This window comes from Xyrauchen texanus, chromosome 3 (assembly GCF_025860055.1).
Source record: "Xyrauchen texanus isolate HMW12.3.18 chromosome 3, RBS_HiC_50CHRs, whole genome shotgun sequence".
NCBI lineage: Eukaryota > Metazoa > Chordata > Actinopteri > Cypriniformes > Catostomidae > Xyrauchen > Xyrauchen texanus.
Window position 1 is genome coordinate 20,174,884 of NC_068278.1, and position 24,702 is coordinate 20,199,585.

The following is a 24,702-nucleotide window of genomic DNA, read 5'->3' on the forward strand; positions in this document are numbered from 1 at the left end:
AGGAACTTTTAGGAACTTGACAGTCCCTGTATACTGTATGCTTAATGCATGAAAAAAAGCAACTTTGGCATTCATTAAAATACTTTTCATAGTGGTTTTCAACGTAATTTGTGAGCATCTATGAAAATCTTATAATTGCTTTAACAGCCACATCTGGCACCTGATGAAATTATGCTTTAAAAATGCAAGCTAGCTAATGAAGAACACCATCATAAACATCCATGTTGGCTACGTTGATGGCTTAGTTCATTGTTGAAATAAGCCATCAACTTAAGTTGATGGTTTAGTTTAGACCTACTTCTAACATCACACCATATGTTTCTCCCACTTTTTAGTGAGAGGAAATCAATGTTTTTTTCTGCTCACCTCTTCTGATGCTGTGCCGTAGTTTTCCACAGAGGGCATCGATTCGGGGAACCTCGGCATTCTCATCCAGAGCTCCAGGGCTCTGCTCAGGGGATGATGGACTCTGTCCATGGCTGAGATCCAACGGGGGCTTGTTGTTATTGGAGGGTGGGGGTGAAATGGTGGGGTTGGTGGAGGTTGGACTGCTGCCTGCCGATGACGAGGTAGTGGACAGATCCAGGATGCCCACTTTAGAGCCGACAGGAGAGTTGAGGGAAAGTTTCCTGGTGCGAACCGGAGAAGAGGTTCGAGAGGGGATGGGGAGAGGTGGAGGAGACGAGAACTTGCGGCACAGTCTGGGGGATTTGTCGTTCACGTGGTCCCCGCTGCGGTTGTTCTGGTTGGTGGCGAAGAAGAGCTCCAGTGACCTGAGATGTGGTAACCAGAGACAGGCATAAAAAAAGAGCAACACTGGCACATATCTTACATTCTGTCCTCTATACTTGCATACTCCAAGTAAACTCAACATTTTAGGGTGTTGGATGCATTCTATGCATGGAAACAGGAGAGAATTTAATTGTTGTGACATGGAATGGCATGCCTCATATGCAGGTTTCATGTCACATTGAACAACAGCATGATTGCAATTGAGATATTTATTTTATACAACAGTTCTATAAACCATAAGTTAATATTGAGCAACTTGTGTTTCACACATAATATGGCCAGTTAGATTGTTTATTTTTTTCTCAGCCAATTAAAATAGTTCCAGAAAGCCAAAGCAGGGCCACAGCCAAGTTGCAAGAAACCCTTTAAGTTAAGAAAACCCTTAGTTCATTCATGACAACTGTAGGATATTAGATGCAGAATAATTGCAGCAATATGACTTGGATCTAGATAACCCAACCTTTTAATCCTGGAAATCCTCAACAACATAAATTAAAAGACTAAGGCACCAACAAGTCTCACATCTGGCCACTAAAACTAACATTGAGACTTATCCAGATCACATGACTTGAGAACCTCTCTCTAAGAGGCCCTAAATCTTTCAAAGTTTATGGGCAATAAAAGACAGAGAACATACTCCCTGGAATTCCCAAGAAAGACCTCTGTTTTGAACACACTCTGTTTTGTCCTCTGATATAAACCAATTTGCTACATTTAGACTCATCAGATCACGAGACATTGTGATTATTATCCTGCAAACAGCAGCTAAAAATGTCAACCCTATAAATGTACAGAATGTATTTAAACTCACAATGTACACAATACCTAGTCTTGATAGATAATTCTGAAAATGACTCTTTGAACTGTGATCACTGTTATAACTGATAAATTAATGATTAGAGCCTGAAGTACCTTTTAAAATATGTGTAATCATTTGTAATCAGGGATTTTCACGTTTTGTTACTTACACATATAATATTCATGAAAGAATGTCATATTTAGTATGTAAATACTTGCTTGTTTACATAGAGAATGTTGATGGCAACGAATGCCATGTCTCTTGTACTGTTGTCAATATATAAAAGTTAATGATTAAACATGCACTGTTTTTGAGCGGGAGTTTGTAAGAATCCTCAACAAAGGATTGTAAATCAACTTTGAAAAAGGACAGACCAGTCGACCATGTGACTCTGGTAAGTCACTTCTGATTGGCTAAGGACACCTTTGGGGTGTGGCCAATTTCAGTTCAAAACTTTCCTACACAAGGAAGAACTCTCTCTCTTCTCTTCTGAACTTTTCTGCTCTTGCAACGGTCTCTTGGTCTCTATTCTTTGGCTCTCTTGCTTCTTCCAGATCCTCCATGCCATGTAGAGTCCAAGAAAAAGCCTCTCACTCTCTGCTCTATGGTTCATACACCCAACAGGAGTTGCGAGTCCTCCTTGCAGAAGGCCTCGCTTCATCCAGACAATAACTATCCATGATCATAACAGAGTCCAAGACATCGACGGAATAAACTTTCTACAAACGCCAAAGAACCAAGCAACATGAGAAAACGCAAAGCCAGGAAATGCAACTCAAGGTAATGCAACAACATGCAAGTACATCTCCAGGCTTTTGCTCAAAGGGCTGGTGTATTAGTTGAATACTTTGGGTAATCTGATTGCAAATCGAGTTAGACTCAAAGAAGGAAAAATGGTTCTTAAGGCATTGTCAACAGACTCTATGAAGTACATTTTCACTGTATTTATCTTTCTGTAACTTTACTCACCAACCTGTTTCATGTTTTATGAGCTAGATTAGTTTATGTTTAGAATAGCAATAAAGTTTATCTGTATTAAAAGATAATTTGACGGTGGTATATTTTGATAAATAATCTCATCCCTGTTTTTAAAAGATGTGTGTAACCTAAATATGTGTAATATTATTTACGATAAGCCATGAAAATATTACTAATATTTATTAATCATAATTCCCTTATTAAAGCTAATTCCTTACAATATAAATTGTGAGCGGATACAACAAGACGTTGTATTACGATTTTAATGGTGGAGAATTTTATTCAGACAAATAATCTAATATTTGTCATTTATCTAATTTATAATGGTTGTCAAACGTGACTAATTCCATTATAAATTTCCTTACATAATAATGTAGAATAAGGAAAATTGAATGTAATACATATAATGGTGGGAGAATTGCGGAACTTATACTACCAAATATCCTACACAACTCTAACAATAAATTTAAGGTGTTATGATAGAAATTAAAAGTTGGTAGGTTTAGTCTTGGCGGACTAGGTCTGATTACACTGCTGTTGCAAAGCAATTACGAAGACTTGCGACTGCTAGAATATACACAGGTATGCTCTGTTGAACATGTAGGACATGCTGCTGCACAATTAGATATACCAGGGGTTCTCAACAGGGGTGGTACCACCCCCAGGAGGTGTTCAAAGGATGCCAGGGGGCGCTGATAGCAAATTTGTAAATAGGGGCATTAGGTTACAAATGGGGGGCATTTATCAGTCATAATAAAAGGTGTAGATTTGGCTTGAATATTTGGGGGGTTGCAGCGTGAAGCATCTACATGTATCATACACATTGATCATGGTATAAAAATTGTGAGGGGGTGGGGTTATACTTGCTTGTTTTGATTATCCTCCTGGAAACTATGCACCATGTCATAATAATCAAATCTATCATCAAGTTCCTCTTTGAATTAATATGTTTCCCTAGACTTGGAGTATATCAGTTTTTCTCAATCATACGGGTTGGTACACATTTGTACCAAGGTTCATCTTATTTTGAAGTCTAGCGACACTTCTGGAGTATCTGGTTTAGCAGCATCAAATACACAGGCGGAGGCACAACTTTGGCTAATGCACCTGTATGGCTCTGTAGATGGATACGGCTCAATGGTCAGAACATCATGAGCGCAAAGCTCTCAAAGCTTGAACTCTTAAACTCGCAGCTTTGCGAGAATCAGTGAGAAGCAATGCACGAGAAGCGGAAACCATTTGAATTCAGCACAGAATTGTACATCACCACTCTTGAATTTACTACAGTAACACTAACTGTACTAACTAACTGTAACAGATTGTTAATAAATATTATCATATCACCATTTCAGCTCTATTAAATTTGTCATAGGCTACATTAGGGGAGTGAGGAAATATAATACATTTTTGTTACAACTTGTAAATATTAATATTTTGTATGTATAGTTTTTACATGTGTTTAGAATAGGTCTAATGTTAATAATTACAAAAATGCCATAGTTTATTTTATAGAAATAATGTTACATCTAACCATGGTAGTGAAGATCCATGCTTCCATGTGTTTACTATGGTTTTGTTACAAATACCACTAACAGTAACAGATTAATAATGATAATGCTCAAAGGACCTATCAGCTTGTGCCATGTAGTGTTTAATAACTGGGCTTAGAATAATTTAATATTGTAAGGCTGTTGTCATATAACTTAATAAGAGGTTTCTGGCAACCAGTATATATTGGTGTATATATATATTTCTTGCAGTCCTATAGTGTCAACAAGCAACACATAGGCACAGGCTGTTCCATATACAGATATTAGCACTTTTGGAACTCTACTTGTTTAATCAAATAGTGGACTGGAACTAGCTTTTGTATAAAAATACATTTTTATAATAGCAAAATGTGGACTCTCACAATGATGATGGCAAAGAAAAACTGTATACAAAGGCAGTCATTTTGAGAATCTGTAACTTGATAAAATCTCACATTTGTAACTCCCAAAATAGATAGTAAAGCAAAAAGTGGAAAATGAGAATATAAGAAGCAGATTAATGGACAGAGAGGGAAGTGAATGAGTAAGAGATGTGTGTGTTACTTTGACTGATCCAGTGCTATCTTCCTGATCTTCAGGCTGTAGTCAGGACAGATGGATGTAATGGACAAGCGATCGAATGAGTGATACTGGACCCTGTGTGACAGCAAAGCACAGCGTGGGGGGATGAGGGATACCACAACACATTAAACGTCACATCACTCATGATGACATCATCTGGTCGTAAACATTCTCATACATGGTGCACAAGCCGTATTGTGTTTGCCTGTTCTTATTGTGGTTGCATGAGGATATAAAAAATTAAATGACTTTTAGAAGAAATGGCTGCACACTTTAAAGCTTTTTTAGCTATTTAATGCTTTCTGAGCTGCCTTTTCAGCCCCGGTTATAAAGATTACACCGATTCACTGGCAAAACAACTGCATTTGACTGCAAAAATTTTTCTAGTTAAAGGTCATTAATTCTATGAGCACAAAGACATATAGAGGTTCAATACCCCTACTCCCTTACTCCTTTTTGTGGTGTCTTACACAAATGTAATATTCAAACACCATGAATACAGACAAACATAACAATTAAATGCAAATATAATCTTTCAAATCGTATTAATTACAATCACAAATATAAATATATTTAATATAGACAAATATTTCAATACATTAATGTTCCATAAATACAACCAGGCGTGGAGGCATCATGATGCAAACATTTTCAATTATCAATTAACCAATAATAGGATGTAGAGCTGGGTATTGTGAACCACCTCACAATACAACATGTAATATGTCATGTTACAATGCCTTAAATCGCGATGCATTACAATATCATAATTGGATCGCAGTTAAAACGGTGCCAAAGGCATGAGAGACCCAGGATGTTTTCTTGAGAATATACATACAGTAAATTTGTAGATTTAGTTACCCTTCTGTCACTCTCTCCACATTGTGTCAGAGAAGTGACACTAGGGGTCTCTCTTGAGCGCCGATATTCACCTCTGAACTATGAAAAAAGGCCAATGAGAGTTGGCAGCCAATATTTGCATGTCCCGCCCCCGGACATACGGGTATTTAAGCGGCGCAAATACGGGAGTTAATTCAGAAAATTTCTTCGGAGCCGATGGTCGTGTCTGCAATTGCTGCGTGTTACACATCGAGTTCCTGTCATTCCTCTGCTGCATGCTGTTGGACTCTACGGTGCACAACAGCGGCTTTCTCCTGTTTGCACGGCTGTGCATTTCCTGCACCTGAGCGCTTCGACAGTGCAGATTCTAAAGATCTCTCACGAGTTCTTTACTTTCTTAAAAGAGTGATTTTATTTAAAAGAGTAATTTCCTCTAAAAGAGCAAAACACAGCGGCGTTGAACGTCCTTTTAAGGATGCGTCTTTTTAAAGATGCCTTTCCGCCCCTGTGTTGTTCCTGGATGCGGTAGGTCAACCCGGGCCCAGCTCTCAGCCCCGGCGTCGAACGAACTGCGGGAAGCGTACGCCCCCTGTCTCACGGACCCCATCGAGGACCTGGAAGGCTCCCAGGCGCTCCTGAGACAACGGACCCAAAGTCCGAGAAGTTAGCTCCGGATGTGGTAAGACCGCTCCGTCCCCCGGTGGAGGGCCGGGAGGAGAATCTTTTGTTTTTTCATTTGCTGCACCCCTCAACAGGGGCTGCGGTACCCAAATTCTCAATAAAAGAGCTATTTCCTTTACCTCTGGGTCATGTGGCCCGCAAATGCCGTTCTCACGGCACTCTGCTTTCAGGCCTCAACAGTCCCGGCTCCCTGGATGCGGTACCCCCGCCCTCAGCCCCACGACTGTTCCCCGGCTGGCCGGTTCAGACGAGTCCAGGGGATGCCAGCGTCGGACCTCCTCCTCAGTCACGAACCCACCCCCTGCCGGGTGCACGGAGCAAGGTAAGTGCTTTGAGTTTGTTCTCAGCACCAGAGCCTCGGGATGCTACGTTGCTCCCCGACGCCGCGTTCTGCACCGCTGCGAAGCCCCGCCGGGTACGTCCAAAATACTCGTCCCCTTGGTGCCCCTAGCACGGAGCTTAGAGGCGTGGCTTTCACTGCCCAACCCGTCTTGATGGCTGCACCGGACCATTCGACTCGGTTACGCAATTCAGTTTGCCAGGTCTCCGCCCCCCTTCGTGGGCTTTCATTTTTCCGCAGTGCGCGACAAACATGCTCAGTCCCTTCTAATCAAGGACGCGATAGAGCCTGTCCCTCCAACCAAAACGAAGAAGGGTTTCTACAGCCCTTTCTTCGTTGTACCCAAGAAAGGTGGCGGCTTACGACCGATCTTGGACCTGCGAGTTTTCAATCGGACTTTGTCCAAACTCCCGTTCAAAATGCTTACCCAGAAACAAATTCTATCTGGCGTCCGGCATCTAGATTGGTTCGCAGCAATAGACCTGAAGGACGCGTACTTCCACGTCTCGATTCTCCCTCGACATCGACCCTTTCTGCGGTTTGCGTTCGACGGCCAGGCGTATCAGTACAAAGTCCTCCCCTTCGGCCTGTCTCTGTCCCCTCGCGTTTTCACGAAAGTCACAGAGGTGGCTCTTGCCCCGCACCGAAGAGCTGGCATACGCATACTCAATTACCTCGACGACTGGCTCATTCTGGCCTCCTCGCGAGAGTTACTATGCGCACACAGAGACCAGGTGCTCAAGCACCTCGGCCGTTTGGGATTTCAGGTCAACTGGGAGAAGAGCAAGCTCACCCCGGTCCAGAGCATCTCTTTTCTTGGTTTGGAATTAGACGTCTCTCCAACGAGCGTGCTCAGTCAGTGCTGAAATGCCTCGCTTCCTTCAAGCCAGGCACCGTGGTCCCTCTAAAACGTTTACAACAGCTCCTGGGGCATATGGCATCCTCCGCGGCGGCCGCGCCGCTGGGGTTGATGCATATGAGACCACTTCAGCACCGGCTCCAGACTCGAGTCCCGAGACGAGCATGGCTCCGCGGCACGCACAACGTAAAAGTTACCACTACCTGCCGCCAAGCCTTCAAACCCTGGACAGACCTCTGCTTTCTAAGGGCAGGAGTATCCTTGGAGCAGGTGTCCCGACGCGTTCTGGTTACGACCGATGCCTTCAAACTGGGTTGGGGCGCCGTGTGCAACGGGCGCGCAGCCGCAGGCCGGTGGAACCGAGGCCTGCTGTGCTGGCACATCAACTGCCTAGAGCTGCTGGCTGTTTTTCTTGCCCTGAAGAGGTTTCTCCCATTAATTCGGGGCAAGCACGTCCTAGTCAGGACAGACAGCACCACGGTGGTAGCCTACATAAACCGCCAAGGCGGAGTACGCTCCCTCCACATGTCACAGCTCGCCCGTCGTCTCCTCCTTTGGAGCCAGCAGCGACTCAAGTCACTGTGCGCCACTCACATCCCCGGCAACCTCAATGCTGTAGCGGACGCGCTGTCAAGGCAGAGCTTGCCCGGCAGAGAGTGGAGGCTCCACGCCCAGTCGGTTCAGCTGATTTCGGACAGGTTCGGCAAGGCCCAGGTAGACCTGTTTGCCTCCCAGGAAACCTCCCACTGCCCGCTCTGGTATGCCCTGACAGAGGCTCCCCTCGGGGCAGATGCTCTGGCGCACAGCTGGCTCGCGGGGCTGCGCAAGTACGCTTTTCCCCCAGTGAGTCTTCTTGCACAGGTGCTATGCAAGGTCAGGTAGGAAGAGGAGCAAGTCACTCTGGTAGCCCCCTACTGGCCCACCCGGACTTGGTTCTCGGATCTCACGCTCCTCACGACAGCCCCTCCCTGGCGAATCCCCCTGAGGAAGGATCTTCTTTCTCAGGGACGGGGCACGCTCTGGCACCCGCACCCAGACCTCTGGAACCTCCACGTCTGGCCCCTGGACGGGACGCAGAAGACCTAGCCGGCCTAACACCGACCGTCATAGATACTATCAACCAAGCCAGAGCCCCTTCGACCAGGCATCTTTACGCCCTAAAGTGGCGTCTGTTCACAGACTGGTGTTCTTCCCGAGCCGAAGACCCACAGAAGTACGCGGTTAGGTCAGTGCTCGTGTTTCTACAGGAGAGGCTGGAGAGGAGGCTGTCCCCTTCCACCCTCAAGGTGTATTTTGCCGCCATCGCGGCTCACCACAACACAGTAGACGGCAAGTCTCTTGGTAAGCACGACTTAATTGTCAGGTTTCTAAAAGGTGCCCGGAGGCTGACTCCCTCCCGGCCTAACCTGTTCCTCTCCTGGGATCTCCCGGTCAACCTCACGGGCCTCCAGAGACCCACCTTCGAGCCGCTAGACTCTCTCTCTCAAGACCACCCTGCTGATCGTGCTCGCCTCCATCAAGAGGGTCAGGGGACCTGCAAGCATTCTCTGTTAGCGACACTTGCCTGGAGTTCGGTCCGGCAGACACTTTCGTGATCCTAAGGCCGCGACCGGGCTATGTGCCCAAGGTTCCTACCACACCCTTCAGGGATCAGGTAGTGAACCTGCAAGCGTTGCCCCAGGAGGAGGCAGACCCAGCCCTTTCCTTGCTGTGTCCAGTACGTGCTTTACGTATCTATCTGGACCGCACACAGAGCACTAGACGCTCTGAGCAGCTCTTCGTCTGCTTCGGGGGACAGCGGAAAGGGAACGCTGTCTCCAAACAGAGACTCGCCCACTGGGTTGTCGACACCATTTCATTGGCTTATCACACCCAGGCTGTGCCCCCCCTTGCGGGTTCGAGCCCACTCCACCAGGAGTGTTGCGTCCTCGTGGGCACTGGCCAGGGGCACCTCCCTAGCAGACATCTGTAGAGCAGCAGGCTGGGCAACACCTAACACATTTGCGAGATTCTATAATCTCCGAGTTGAATCAGTATCGTCCCGTGTTTTCTCAGGTCCGAGCCCGTAGAACTCGGTAGCACGCTGACGATCTGACCGGGTGAATCGCTTGAGCCTAGCACCCTTTCCCTCAACCTAGGGAAACCAGTGCGCCTCCGTTCCCAGGAGATCCCATCTTTAGGTCGCTGGTTGACTCCTCCCTAGCCCTCGTGGGTCCGCAGTTCAGCGGAGGAACTCGCCGACCCAAGCCACTGCGGGTACCTCAAGCTACCCTGTACTGGTATAGGTGCTCCACAGGTAAGGCATCCTGTTCGGACTCCCCCTGTGTGTAATACCACGGTACTGTCCCCTCACGAGTGGACCCCCGTGTCTCCCTTAGGCAGTTACAGCTGCCTCAGTTGCAGTGCTGTTCGATATCCCCCCCTACGGGGTTGGGTCTACCACCGCACCAACTTTTCCATATAGGTCCTAAGTTAGGCCATCTGATGTATTTGCCACTAAAACTTTGCCTCCCCTGCTGGGTAGATGTGGCCTCCGCAGGGTCTTCTCCGCCCTGAAAAAAGGGCTAAGACCTCCTTCCCTCAATGCGTGTAAGGGCCCCGGCCGTAGTTGCTCTATGCGAGAAACATAGAGAGAAAAGAGGCCCAGCCAGGCTGACCCGTTCCCATGTTTTCGGCCATCACCTTGTTCCCCCCTCCAGGGTAACGATAAGGAGTCTGATGGCTTGAATGGGGCATTGGGGAAGGGTACGTGCAGCCTGATACAGTTGGTCATCCTGCACGTAAGAATACCTGCTCGCTCCTGTATCAGCAGTTCACGTACACGGCTCAGCGCATGGCACTTTTTAAGTGGACCCCTTGTGTCGCTTTTCTGACACAACGTGGAGAGAGCGACAGAAGGGGAACGTCTAGGTTATGTATGTAACCTCCGAGACGTTGTGTCTCCCCTGCCACGTCACTGAGCCGAGCCACTGTTGTGGCCGGACCATTTCCGGCTCCTCAGAAAAATCCTGAATGAACTCCTGTATTTGCGCCGCTTAAATACCCGTATGTCCGGGGGCGGGACATGCAAATACTGTCTGCCAACTCTCATTGGCCTTTTTTCATAGTTCAGAGGTGAATATCAGCGCTCAAGAGAGACCCCTAGCTCTGACAAAACGTCTCGTTCCCTCCATCAGGGAACGGAGGTTACATACGTAACCTGGACGTTTCAATCTCTCTCACACCTCAAAAAGGTGTCTCTGACCACACTGAGAAACACGATCTCAAAGTTTGCTCTTATTTAGACGACCTGCTTCTTCATGGTTGAACTGTTGGACATGATATGACTCAAATAGAAGAAAAGTAGTATTGTTACAGGCATCTAAGTTTTCGATTCAATATTGTGAGAACAAGTAATATATTGATATATGATATAAATCTTACTTATGGTGGAAAATGTTATTTAGTGCATCTGTAAAATTTGCATGTCATGTACCTGTAGCAAAAATGATAAACAGTTTCTTAGTGAAAAAATCCCTCCACATATGCAGCATATTGTATGTGATTTCTGTGTCTTTCTTTAACTAGGCAGGATGACTTTTAACCCATTTAAAAGCTTTATTACCTGACTGGAATGGAAGTAAAAGGCTTCTTGTAGATGTCAGCCAGTTTCTCCATGACCACGGTGGCGGTGGTGAAGATCCTGTAGGTGTGCAAGAAGGTGTTGAGGAAGTCTATGGAGAGGAAGCGCAGGTCGGTCAGCCTCTCCAGCAGTCTCTCCACGCTGGCATAGCGGATCTGGGGAACCTTGCAGGAATTGAGCGTCTTGCTGAAGCAAATGTCAACATCATCTTTATGGAGACGCGCATCAGATCTAATGAGAAGCACAACCAAAGCAGCTTTACGGCCTGTAGCCTATGCTGTAAATGTATGCAAATGGTAAATGGAAATATTATGATGCACTAGTGGAGGTGCACTGATATAATTTTTCTGCAGCTGATACTGATAGTACAGGATAAGTGGTTGACGATGGATGGATGGATGGATGATACTAATAGTGATGATGATGATGATGATGATGATGAGGTAAAGGCCTATAACTTTCATTCAAAATGCCACTATAAAAAAATTGTGTAATGTTCACAACTACATAATTACTTGTTGAAAAACATTATTTTAGTCACTTAACTTTTCTAATGGAGCTTGTATTTCTTGTATTACCAATTTGAACAATACAGTGGGTAATACAGTATTAAAGCTCAGCACAACAAAGCTTGGTTTATTGCAAAGATCTTAAAAGAAATACTCTGGATTAAATACAAGTTGAGCTCAATCGACAGCATTTGTGGCAGAATATTGATTACCACAAACATTTATTTTGACTTGCCCCTCCTTTTCTTTAAAAAAAGCAAAAAGTGAGGCACTTATAATGGAAGTGAATGAGATCAGTAAACGTTAAAATACACACTGTTTCAAAAGTTTTGCCACAAGACATAAACAATATGCGTGTTAACAGGATTTAGTGTGCTAAAATTGCTTAATAACCTTTTCTATGTAAAGTTATAGCCAATTTTACAACTTAGTTGCCATGACGATGTAATGTCAACAAATCCTAAACCCAAAAATGACTGTAAAAATTTAAACAACTTAACAGCTCAAATAATACATGAGTTTTAACGGAAGATTTAATGTGTGCTTTAATAAAATGTTAAGCTTCACGTTTCTGCCTTAAAACCCTCCAAAGATTTACCCCATTCACTTCCATTGTAAGTACCTCACTGCAACCTACATTTTTGCTTTTTTCAAAGAAAAGGAGGGTTTTGAGTTTTGGGGTAACCAACATTACACCACAAATGCTGTTGATAAATCTTAACTTGTATTTATCCCGGAATATTTATATAATTTCTACTCTATTGCCAGCGGCCTCAGTTTCCTGTCCTCAATCACATAGAAACTTGCACATGTTATCTGTGCTGGTACATGGTGCAAGCATATTTTCCAACAGGGAGGGAAATTAGTCCCTGTTGCTTGCTCATACTGTTGTGCTCTCTCTGTCACTGTGATATTTAGCACGGACACATGTGTCTGCACATGTGCACATTGCTAGATCCAGCGCTGAGGGCTTGAGCACATGTTGACAGCTCTTCAAAACATGCCACTATTAAGATGCTGTTCTGGGGTAGCTAAAACTTTCTTTGAATCATTTAGCAATTTCTGAAACAAAAGGACATAGCTAATCATTAAAAACAAACAAAAAACAAAAAACAAAAAAAACAAAAAAAAAATAAAATATATATATATATATATATATATATATATATATGTGTGTGTGTGTGTGTGTGTGTGTGTGTGTGTGTGCGTGTGACACTAGAACATTTACTAGAACATTATATGCCCAAAATGAGTATTAGCACCTAGTTAAAGTGCATATGTAATTACAAATATACTTGACAATGGTATGTGAAAGGTGATGATGAAGATATTACTGACACACATACAGTAGCATGCATTACTCATTCGTCTGTTAACTTTACTACAACAAATAAATAAGGATGTGTCTAATTTCTACTCCTTTGTTCCTTGTGTCATGAATCAGTCAATAGTGAACACAAATTTGGGCACCAGCAAGGGCCTTGATCCACAAAACATTGGGACACTTGAAGACTCAATTAGTTTCATCATGATTATGAGGTTGCACAGTAGAATGGAACTGTTTTTAAACAACAATTTGCCGTATAACAGACCATGACTGATATTAAGGCCCAGACAGATTCTGAAAGCAGTTTCTGCTCAAATGTTGGGAAAGGTATGCCGAATTCTGCATATTCTGCAGCATGCATTTGGTTATGCTAAAATGGGTTAACTGAAATGAGAGTACTAAACTCTTACAGGTACTTGAAAGCATAATCAAATTAGCCAAAATATTTAAAAAATAAACATCTTTCAAATTTTGACAATTACAGACTTTTCAATTCTTTGGAAATTTTAGGTGATTTCTATTGAGTTCTGTGGCCAAAGATTGTCTATGGGCCTGCGATATCTGGTGTAATCTGTTTTGTTTAGTGTGCATCTTTGTTGTAGCAGTTAAAAAGTACTGTGCCATTACGTTATTAAATACAATATGTACTCATTCTACATTTCTGATAGCGAGCCACCAGTGCTTGGTTGTTGCAGTGCATTCTGTTAATTTCAAGGCCCTAAAAATGACTTATTATGTAATGCATTTACTACTGAACAAGGGAGCAGATTGAGACACAATCTATTATGGTATTCTAGGGACGAGTGCTAAACATGATTCACAGCCACATATATATAAATTACATCTCAAATAAACACTATGCCAAACACATCACAAACCAAACAGCCTCCCATCACTGTAATGTAATGACAGTCCTGACTTACTTGATCATGTGCGGCACTGTGACTTTGGAGTTCTCCTCGAAAACGCTGGTCATCAAGCCATTACAACGGATGTTATCAATGCACTACATGCCAAAAAACAGAAAATAAAAAGAATAGATGGATCAAAACAAGAAACAGATAACAGAAAAAAACATATTGTAATTAGCCCTGGTCAATAAACATGTGGAGATAATGTATTCGAGGACAAAGAGAAGTCTCTTATTCATCAAAATGATTCACTCCATAGATAAGTTTTAATTTGTATTGTTTTTGAAGACTTTTAGGAGATTTGCACAGCTGAGAGCAAGCAGGTAAATCAACAGCTATTCCACAATGCATGTGGTATTTGAAAACGTTTATACTAGCTCTCATCAGCTGGCAGTAAATTTTAAAATTAATTATACATAATCAATTGCACTGTAGAAGACCAAAATATTTGATTTTCATTTAGAAGCTTTTTTTATGGCTTTAATCAATAAGAAAGTGGAGAGAGACATGATGGTCTTCTTCCACATGAACACTGCAGCTCCAATATGGTTAACCTAGTGACCATCATTAATTATTTTTGGTCCAATATCAGGGTCGCATATCAGTTTTGCAATCAGCGTGGACACCCAAAATGTTGCATTTTGGCTAGTTAGGACACTGGTGTGAGTGCAGAGAAAGTGCTGCTTAAAGTGGATAAATGTTACTTCTATCTCACCTGGCTGATGTCGCTGGTCCAGGCTGCTTTCTCCTGACGTGACGGTGCCAGTAATACTACAGTGAAGGCAGGAGTGTCTGAAGGCTCCACCACAATCTTGAAATCCAGGTGACCAAACACCTGCCCTGAATTCTTACCTAAAAAACAGAAAGGCTCAGGTAACAATGAACACCACTATGCTTCTACTCTGCCCAGTTTAATGCCAATTAAATACCATTAAGGTATTCTCATGTTACAGATAAAAAAAATTCAAAACTTTTTTCTGGACACTTTTTATGATTGGGAGGGAATTTGCACAATTATGCAGAATAGATCTAGATATAGTAGGGTAAAAGTATTTAACAGATCTGAATGTACACAACTTATTGGTAGTTGAAAGATTTTAAAATTAGCCACATTTTTAACAAACAAACACACAAGGGGCAAGAAATGTGTAGAACTTGATGGGTGTTCAAATTGTGTTGAAATCAGAATATGATCCAGCTGAAACTAATTTAGAATGGTTCGAAATTAAAAACAATCTATTAGTTTGAATATTGTTTTTTCACATGTTGATATAAAAATTGGTGACACAGTAAGGTTCCATTTGTTAACATACGTTAACTACGTTAGTTAACATAAACTAACAATAAACAATACTTTTACAATATTTATTCATCTTAGTTAATGTTAATTTAGACATGCAGTAATCCGTTTAATACAAAAGTTGTACATGTTAACATTAGTTAATGCAATATGAACTATCAATGAACAATTGCATTTGTATTAACTAACATAAATGAATATATTCGGTAAAATAGATTTTGTTCATTGATATTTCATGATAGCTAATGCCTTTACTAATGTTAATGAATGGAACCTTATTATAAAGTGTTACTAAATCATTAGTAGAGTGAAATCTTAATTGCATTGACAATCCCTTGGGATCTACTCAGATAACCTAAATGGCAATAAACCAAATTGAACTAAAGAGATCTTTTTTTAGAAACATAATAATGGTGATGTTTACTACATTAGCTCTTAGAGAGGGTTTTTATGATGCAGCTTTGAATTAGCACATGGGTCTCTTTCTGTACCATCAAGTGGGTAATCGATCCATGACAATTATCATCTTTGCCCATTTGACATTTAATCAGCAGGCAGATTGGACTCTTTATAACAGTTATTTAACCTGCACAAAATGAGTGATGGCTAATATATATAACTAATAATTAATGCCCTCACTCTTCTGTGTTCATGAGCTTTAAGTATTGGAAAATGTGTGTGAAAAAAGAGCCTTACCATCTTCATCTCTGGCATCGGGTTCCTCAATGAGAGTGCACTCAATCAGGGACAGCACACCACCTTGCTGCCGGAGTCAAATCATTAGGATCAGATGTTAACCACAAAGACTTGGTTTCCTCATATTGATGGTTTGTGAAAATGGTGGGCTTGTGATACATTTTAAAGGGGTCATATCATGAGGAATCAAATTCTTACATTTTTTATTTTTTGAGATGAAAATGTTTTATCTGAAAATGTCTAATACTAATTTTCTTATAGGCAATGCGAGTTTATTTATATAGCACATTTCTTACACAATGGCAATTCAAAGTGCTTTACATATACATTTTAACAGGTATTAAAAGCATGCCTTCAGCAAATTGAAAAAGCAGAGCACATGAAATGATCCAGATCATTATTTAATTTCTTTGAGACTAATTTCTAGTCTCAAAGGCAGATCTCAGTGTACCCATGATCATCCAATGTCTACACTGTGCATATAAAACAAGAAAATAAAATAAATCTGCTATCTTTTCCTAAACTCGGGTCGCCCCTGTCTGAGTGGAGACACCAAGAGAGAAAAGGTTTTCCCATTCAAAGACTGCAGACTATTATTTGCTCCATCCTTCTGCGGATGTCTCCGATGTCATTCAAAACTTATGTTCCACTCTGTCACTTAAATCTAAAAAGACTATTAATTTAAACTAAGCTGCAAAAACATATCTGTGAACCATGGATTTCTGACATTAATTCTTAACATCCACATTTAAGCAGTACATCAATAATAACCTATAAGAAGAATAACTTGGTCTGCCTAGTCACCTTTAAGTAAGAAGTAGGTATGCCATTTAAAATGTTTAATAAAAAAAAAAATAATTATTGCATAACATGCTGACTGATTAATCGAATTAATCGCAATTAATCAAATATATCAATAATCATTGAGAAAGGACCCCCAAATAGAGAATAATTCTATACATAATATAAATATAATAATTCAGATAATTCAAATACATAATAATTAGGGATGTCAATTTAACACATTACTTCAGTGCAATTCATTATAGAAAAAATAACACATTAAAAACCTTGATGCAATTACTCATATTGCTACCAACGGAGCAATACAAGCTTGAATTACCACTTGTTTCTCCAACTGTATAGGAAACGTGCAGCTTATACAGAGCACAACCGCACTCATCGACAGCAGACAAGACAAGATAAGATCATGTTCTTGCTCTAAAACGCAGCTTAATGGAGTTCAAATCTGAATGCAGGGATCTTAAGTCATGTTATATAAGTTTAGGTAACTACGTTTAACTTGAATGGCATGTTTATGACACAACCCAACCAAAATGAGACGCTCCAAAAGCGTTTGTCTGGCGCAGGTGTACATTGATGTATCCTTGGAAAAGCCCTTATAATAAGTCTACCTGTCTGAGGAATTGAAGAATTCAATTGCAAGATGGATTGCTGTGAACTGTAGGCCAATAAAAGGCTTATGCACAATAATATGGAAATAAGCAATACAGTATATTGGAATCTAAAGCCAATTTTTGTTTTGTTTATCAATGCTTTACTCATCTGTCACAATAACATTATTGTTAATTGAGGGGCTTTCTCAGGAAATATTAACATATGTGATTAATTCGATTAATTAATTGGCACACCATGTGATTAATTTTTTTTACAATTGACGGCCCTAATAATAATACATATTAATATGTAAGCCTACTCTAGACAGAAATCCATTTTGCAATTGAGTTTGTCTGTCAAGTTTGGTGCATCTCACTTTGGTTGCATTATGCCTTACTGGTTTTCAGCATCTTGTCACCTAAAGGCTGTGTTTTTAAGACTTAAAGTTTCAAATGTAAAAAAAACATATTCTTAACCTACTTCAAAGTGTTCTCATCAAAAAATCCTCCACATGTAGCAATGACAGCTTTTTCAGATCCTTGGCATTCTAGCTGTCAGTTTGTCCAGATAATCAGGTGACATTTCACCCCACACTTCTTGTAGTAATCTCACGTCTTGTCAGTCAATTCTCACGCACCTTACAGTCGAGCTGATCCCACAAAAGCTCAATGGGTTTAAGATCCATAACACTCTTTTCCTATTATCTGTTGTCCAATGTCGGTGTTTCTTTGTCCACTCTAACCTTTTCTTTTTGATTTTCTGTTTCAAAAGTGGCTTTTTCTTTGCAATTCCTCAAATAAGGCCTGCACCCCTGAGTCTTCTCTTAACTGTTGTACATGAAACTGGTGTTGAGTGGGTAGAATTCAATGAAGCTGTCAGCTGAGGACATGTGAGGCATCTATTTCACAAACTAGAGACTCTGATGTACTTATTCTCTTATTTAGTTGTACATGAATTAGTTGGCCTTCCACATCTTTTTCTGTCCTTGCTAGAGCCAGTTGTCCTTTGTCTTTGAAGACTTTGTTGTGCACATTTGCATGAAATCTTCAGTTTTTTGGCAATTTCAAGCATTCTATAGCCTTCATTCCTCAAAAACAACGACTGACTGATGAGTTTCTAGAGAAAGAAGAGTTTCTAGAGTTTTTTACTTTTATTTTTATTTTTTTGCAATTTTTGACGTAATATTGACCTTAAGACATGCCAGTCTCTTGCATTTAATGAACCAAACAGCTTTCTACTGTGTTTGATATAATGGCAAGTGATTTTCTAGTACCAGATTATCAATTTATCATGATTACTCAAGGATAAGGTGTTGGAGTGATGGCTGCTGGAAATGGGGTGTCTAGAATTGATCAAAAATGACTTTTTTCAAATAGTGATGGTGCTGTTTTTTACATCAGTAATGTACTGACTAGACTTTGTGATCAGTTGAATGACACTTTGGTGAATTAAAGAACCAATTTCCTTCCGGAACAGCCAAATCTGTACATTATTCAAAATGGCCGCCAGTGTATATTTGCTCATCATACTACATTTACATTTATTTGTTTGGCAGATACTTTAATCCTTGTCTCCTCTTCCTCTCTGACACCTGGAGGCTCTCTCACCAACACTACAAGTTGTGTTGAACCACACCTGCAGCACTGCTGTAACAGTTATCACTTTTGAGAGTAAAGAGCAGACCTCCAACAAAAGCACATCTTTCAAATGTCTTATTTTGTGCTCCACGATAACACAAAATATTCAATGAAGGCTTGTAATTAGCAGGATCATACACATACATCTTCACTAATCCTGGAAGCTTTTATTTTGAGAGGAATTTGTGAAAATGAAATATTACAAGTGCCCACCTGATTATGGAAGCAGATTGTGCAAAAGAAAAAGATTGTTCTGCACATAATTATTGGAAGCAATGTGTAAATATGCAGTTAATTAGGTCGAATATTAAAGAAAATATTTTAAACAACTTTTTGTGAGGTAAATTATAAATTATTGTAAAGTTACGCACAAATATAATGAAGTTACAATGACGAACAGCACATCTGTATGTGTATGAGCATATGTTCTCATAAATGAACGCAGCATGGACACCGGATAAATCTTGACTCGGTGTAACACATGAAGGCAATACTTTTCGCATGTCTTAATTTTGCAATGGACTGCTCTGCATTTTACGCTAAACTCTTGAAAGTCAAGCACACACTGAGAAAAATTGCTGTCAGCAAAAAGTACAAGGTGACAACAGTTACAGATGCAGCCACTACTTCGCATTGATTGGTGCCTAAGTAAGGATATGTCGATTTAATTTTTGCTGGGTGGGGGCTGTCCCGTTTTCCACAAGAAGGAATCTGGTCACCCTACTTAAGTAGCACTTAAAGCGGATACTCACACTATCAAGTTACGTGCAGTTTTGGGAAACACAAGAACATTCATAAAATTGCTTGTAGAAAACGCTCTTAATCGCCAAGATGGATCTTTATTGGGAATGCAGCCCAGAACAACAAACAATAAGAGTAACAAGTGGAAAATATCGAACACAAATATTATTTTTTAGCCAATTTTTTTGCACAAATTTTTATTTTATTTTATATATTTTTATATTTTTTTATTAAATAATAAAATGTATGATTTGACCCCTTTAACAACATAGAAAGACAATTCAAAAGTGTTTCACAAAAGCCTCTTGTGCTTAATTATTATTCTACTTGTGCTTTGACAATCACTGCACATTCTATTAATATGGTGCTAATATGTAATCTTGATGAACTTTTTGGTTTTTAACACTAACAGGAAATAATCTCATTCATATTTCAATGCAAATTGTATTTTAAATCATATGCAGTATGTGTCTTTATGAAGTTGTTCAGCTCCAGAAATTAGTGCCTGAGATTCCAATAGCGCAAATGGACCTCATACACTGTGATATGCAAAAGGCTGCACAGGGGCTGTGGGGACTGAAAGACTTTTGGGCCGAAGTTCTTTAGGAGTCACTGGTGTGAAGTAAATGTAATGTAGTCTTTGGTTGATTTGTTGTCGTACACTGTGTGTGTGTGTGTGTGTGCGCGCGCGCGCGTGTGTGTCACTTACTTTGAGCAGGTGAAGTTTGCCTCCTGAGCTGCGAGTGCAAATAAGGAAGTGCTTGGTGAAGAGGAAGCACTGCCTCTCTCCTTCCTTTTTGAGAGAGAGAGAGCCAAGCCGAACCTTACTGAGCTTCCCTCTTTCAACTGAGGGCAACTGGATCAAAGACCCTGAGTGGAAGGGAGAGAGAGCAAAGGAGAGAGTTAATGAGAAAGACCAGGTATTCTCTGTTGAGAGACAACGGAGGCACAGAACCACAACACTTTATAAACGAAGATCAAAGACACTGCTTTATCACTGAACAAAACACTACAAGAAGAAAGGCAGATTTACAATTGGGAGATGCAAAGATGGAGAATGTATAAGCCATAGTACAGCAAAAGGAAATCCTCTGGTAACTTAAAGACAACATTATAATGAATAATGAATTTCTCCACCTATTAAATTAATCTTCTTTTTCAGATTTTTACCAAATCAGTGCAGGAGGGTCTAAATCATTTTAACGAATAATATCATAGCCTAACATGTGGTTTAATGTTGCAATCAAATACAAATAATGTATTCTCTCCCTACAAAATATTTTGTTGAATATTCTGTTTCTACGATGTTGGTGAATCTACTTCTGTAGCTTCCCAAGCATACAGAAAGTATTTAACTACACTGAAGCTATTTAAAAAAAAAAAAAATACTTTTTTAATATTTTGCAGTTCTGATTGCAGAATTAAATAATATAACTTAATAGTTATACAGGTACAATTAATTAGGGTGGCGTTAACAAATTAGGCAAATTAGGGTGACAATATTAAATATAAAACAAATTAAACAAATTAGGGTGACAATATTAAATTAACAAGTTAATTTAGACTTAAAGATGCTGTAAGCGATTTTAGCCATTCTCATGGTGTATTTGTACTCGGAAGTCGGAAATTCCGAGATCCCAGTAGGAACTTTTAAATGGAACGCCCCCTCAAGTCGGAGTTCCAACATGGAAACTCGGAGGAACGGCAACAACCCCGAATTCAGAATCCAAAATGGCTGCTCAGTGCATCAACAATAAGCGAAACAGTAGTAATACATTGTTTATTAGGACTTCTGTTTGTCTGTTTCTCTTTGGCATTATCTGTGCAAAATACAGTTTTTATGTGTTTTTATCGACTGGTATTGCTAACAATGGCTACTTCCCCCACCCCATCCATCTTGGTTTTCTGACTTGTGTACTGCAATGCGGTCAACTCGGGTGGGATGTCATTCCCAGCTCCGACATCTGACTTCCAAGGTAAATGGAACTCACAATAATTTCCATGAGACTGAGCCGTTGATTTAGCCACACCCCCTCTTTCCAAAACAGAGCACCAATACTGTTGAAACCAGAGGTGGAAAGTAACAAATTATAACTACTCTCATTACAGTACTTGAGTAATTATTTCACATTTGTCTACTTTTCAACTTCGCTACAGTTATTTAATATCACAATTACAAAGTAAAAAAGAAATACATCATATTTCAGAATTTTTGGGAAGAAGAAAGTAATAAGCACTAAATCTAAATATAACCTAAAACACGCTGTGTGTGGCATGACGGAAGCCCGCAGGGCACAGCATCGTGAGCACAGCGGCTAGCATAAACTGCTTAAGGTGTCCTCTCTTCTCTAGCTTCTCCAAGGCTTTCTGCTCTGTCACTATACAAGAACTGTAATATGCTGATTTTCTGCATATTACATTTTATTCTGAAAGGAGCCATTCATTTAGGTACGAGGGAACAGTCTGAACAGGTTTAACCACTGATCAACTTAACTTGTTTTTTTTAAGGCAGGCAATGTTTTAACTATGTCAAATATTAACACAATATAGTTTGACATATATGTGGGGATATCTTGTTTACTTGCTACTATATGTCTAAAACAAACTTTTAAATACCTTAGAAAGATACAATGCCAATTGTGTCAGAAACAGACAGGCTCTCACTTCTATAAAACCGCATCAGTTCGGTATTGTACTCCTGTGTTAAATTCCGTAAACATTCGCCCCTCTTGTTCAAAATAAACTGTCCTAGCGGGTAACACTCTCACTCACAGTGCTGTACTGTACTTCCCTGCCCACTAGAGCCCAAATGTGCGAATGGATAGATGTTATATAAAGAAGGTATGAGAAATCATAAAACATATTGTAACCAAATGCTACCATTTACTTATAATAATATCACAATATGTTAAATAGCAATAATGTTAATTAAGACTTTTATATATAACTGTAATACAATAATACAATAATACATATGCAGAACAGCCACTTAGTGTATTAATCAATCACATCTCTCACTAAACACTGTGTGAAATGTTTATTTTTGCCTTATTTTATTCAGTTGGCATGAAGGAGTTGTTAACAATTTGCTTAATAATCTCATTCCATATCTGGATAATAACTGCAGTATCATAGAGGATACATTTCCTCCTCTATGATATTGCATAATATTAGTTCCCCTTCTGTCGCTCTCTCCACGTTGTGTCGGAGAAGCAACACTAGGGGTCTCTCTTGAGCGCCGATATTCACCTCTGACCTACTGAAAAGGGCCAATGAGAGTTGGCAGTCAGTATTTGCATACCCCGCCCCCGCATACGGGTATTTAAGCGGGGCAAATACGGAAGTTTAGTCAGAAAATTTCTTTGGAGCCGATGGTCTGTCTGCAGTTTGCTGCAAGTTACACGCCATTAAAACGTTCCTGTTTCCTCTGACGATCTGCATGCTGTTGGATCTTGACGGCGCACAACAGCGGCTTTCTCCTTTACATTGCACGGTGTGCATTGTTGCCCCTGAGCGCTTCGACAGCGCAGACACACACACTGTGTATTAAAAGAGTAAATTCCTATTAAAAGAGTAATTTCTCTAAAAGAGCAAAACAGCGGCGTTGAACGTTCTTTTCAGAACGCGTCTTTTTCAAGATGCCCTTCCGCCCCTGTGTTGTTCCTGGATGCGGTAGAGTGCTCTCCGCTTCAGACGGCCACAGGCGCTGTCTCGTGTGTTTGGGCCGCGATCACACCGAGACAGCGTTTGTGGATGGTTCATGTTCTCACTGCGAGAACATGACCATGACCACGAAGCGGTCGCGGCTTGCTTTCAACAGAAAGGTCCAGGCTGAGGCCGACGCTCAGATGTCTGACATGCTTTCCCGGGCCGCCGTAAGCGTGGGGTTGGATTGGAACCCTCCATCCTCCCCACAGCCTTCACGGTTGGATGACTGGTTCCTGGGGGCAGCGCGCCGTTCGCGGCCTCGCATCCCCCCGGTCCCGTTTTTCCCGGAGGTGCATGACGAGCTGACGTCTACGTGGAGAGCCCTGGTCTCCGCCCGTCTAGGTGCCACCCGCTCCACTCTCACCACCCTCGACGGCGGAGAGCGCCATGGATACGGGGCGATTCCCCAGGTCGATAGGGCAGTTGCGTACCATCTATGCCCCGGTAGCCCTACCTCCTGGCGTGGCCGCCCCGTACTCCCATCCAAGCCCTGTAGGACAACATCCTCGCTCAACGCGAAGGCCTACAGTGCTGCCTCCGCCCTACATTCGATGGCACTCCTGCAAGTCCACCAGGCCAAAGCACTCAGAAACATGCACGGGGTGGACCTGATCCTGATGTGCTGCAGGAACTGCGCTCAGCGACCGACCTCGCCCTGAGAGCGACGAAGGCCACAGCGCAGGCACTTGGACAGGCGATGGCCACCCTAGTGGTCCAGGAACGCCATCTTTGGCTCAACACCGTTGAGGACTTCGCCCAACAGTTCTCCGCGGTGAAGAAGCAGACGGAGGCCATCTCTCAAGCATCATACCCCGCCACAGACCTGCCGCTACGGGCCCTGCCCCGTCTGCCCGCCGAGGGCGTCCCCCTGCGAAGAAACCAGCTTCTGCTCCGCCTCAACCCGGGCCCAGCTCTCAGCCCCAGCGTCGAGCACCCTGCAGGCAGCGCACGCCCCCTGTCTCACGAACCCCCTCTAGGACCCGGAAGGCTCCCAAGCGTTCCTGAGACAGCCGACCCAGAGCCGAAGACGTTAGCTCCGGAGGTGGTAAGACCGCTCCGTCCCCCGGTGGAGGGCCGGGAGGAGAATCCTTTGTTTTTTCATTTGCCACACCCCCTGACGGGGGCTGTGGTACCCACATTCTCAATAAGAGCTATTTCCTTTGCCTCTGGGTCACCTGGCCCGCAAATGCTGTTCTCACGGCAATCTGCTTTCAGATTACGACAGTCCCGGTAAACCGGACGCGGCGATCCCGCCTTCCGCCTGCCCACGACTGTCCCCCGGCCGGCCAGTTCAGATGAGTCCAGAGGACGCCAGCATCAGACCTCCTCCTCAGTCACGAACCCGCCCCCTGCCGGGTGTGCGGAGCAAGGTAAGTGCTTTGAGTCTATTCTCAGCACCTCAGCCTCAGGCCGCGACGAAGCCGCCCGACGCTGCATTACCTGTTCCGCCCGC

The 24,702-nt window shown here is 42.0% G+C and overlaps 1 protein-coding gene across 5 annotated transcripts in view; it reads right to left on the minus strand.

The window, feature by feature from the left end:
• Positions 1–24,702, minus strand: part of rasgrf2b (Ras protein-specific guanine nucleotide-releasing factor 2b) — a 119,225-nt gene that overhangs the window by 37,911 nt on the left and 56,612 nt on the right. For 3 of the 5 annotated variants that reach the window (XM_052103460.1, XM_052103450.1, XM_052103482.1), the window contains exons 10-16: positions 20,251–20,411; positions 15,766–15,832; positions 14,485–14,621; positions 13,782–13,864; positions 11,005–11,253; positions 4,663–4,755; positions 367–773 (exon numbers count right to left, since the gene is read on the minus strand). In XM_052103460.1, coding sequence (XP_051959420.1) covers positions 367–773; positions 4,663–4,755; positions 11,005–11,253; positions 13,782–13,864; positions 14,485–14,621; positions 15,766–15,832; positions 20,251–20,411 — 1,197 coding nt within the window. The remainder of the gene's footprint in view (positions 1–366; positions 774–4,662; positions 4,756–11,004; positions 11,254–13,781; positions 13,865–14,484; positions 14,622–15,765; positions 15,833–20,250; positions 20,412–24,702) is intronic. The other 2 variants (XM_052103474.1, XM_052103466.1) reach the window with 1 other exon arrangement.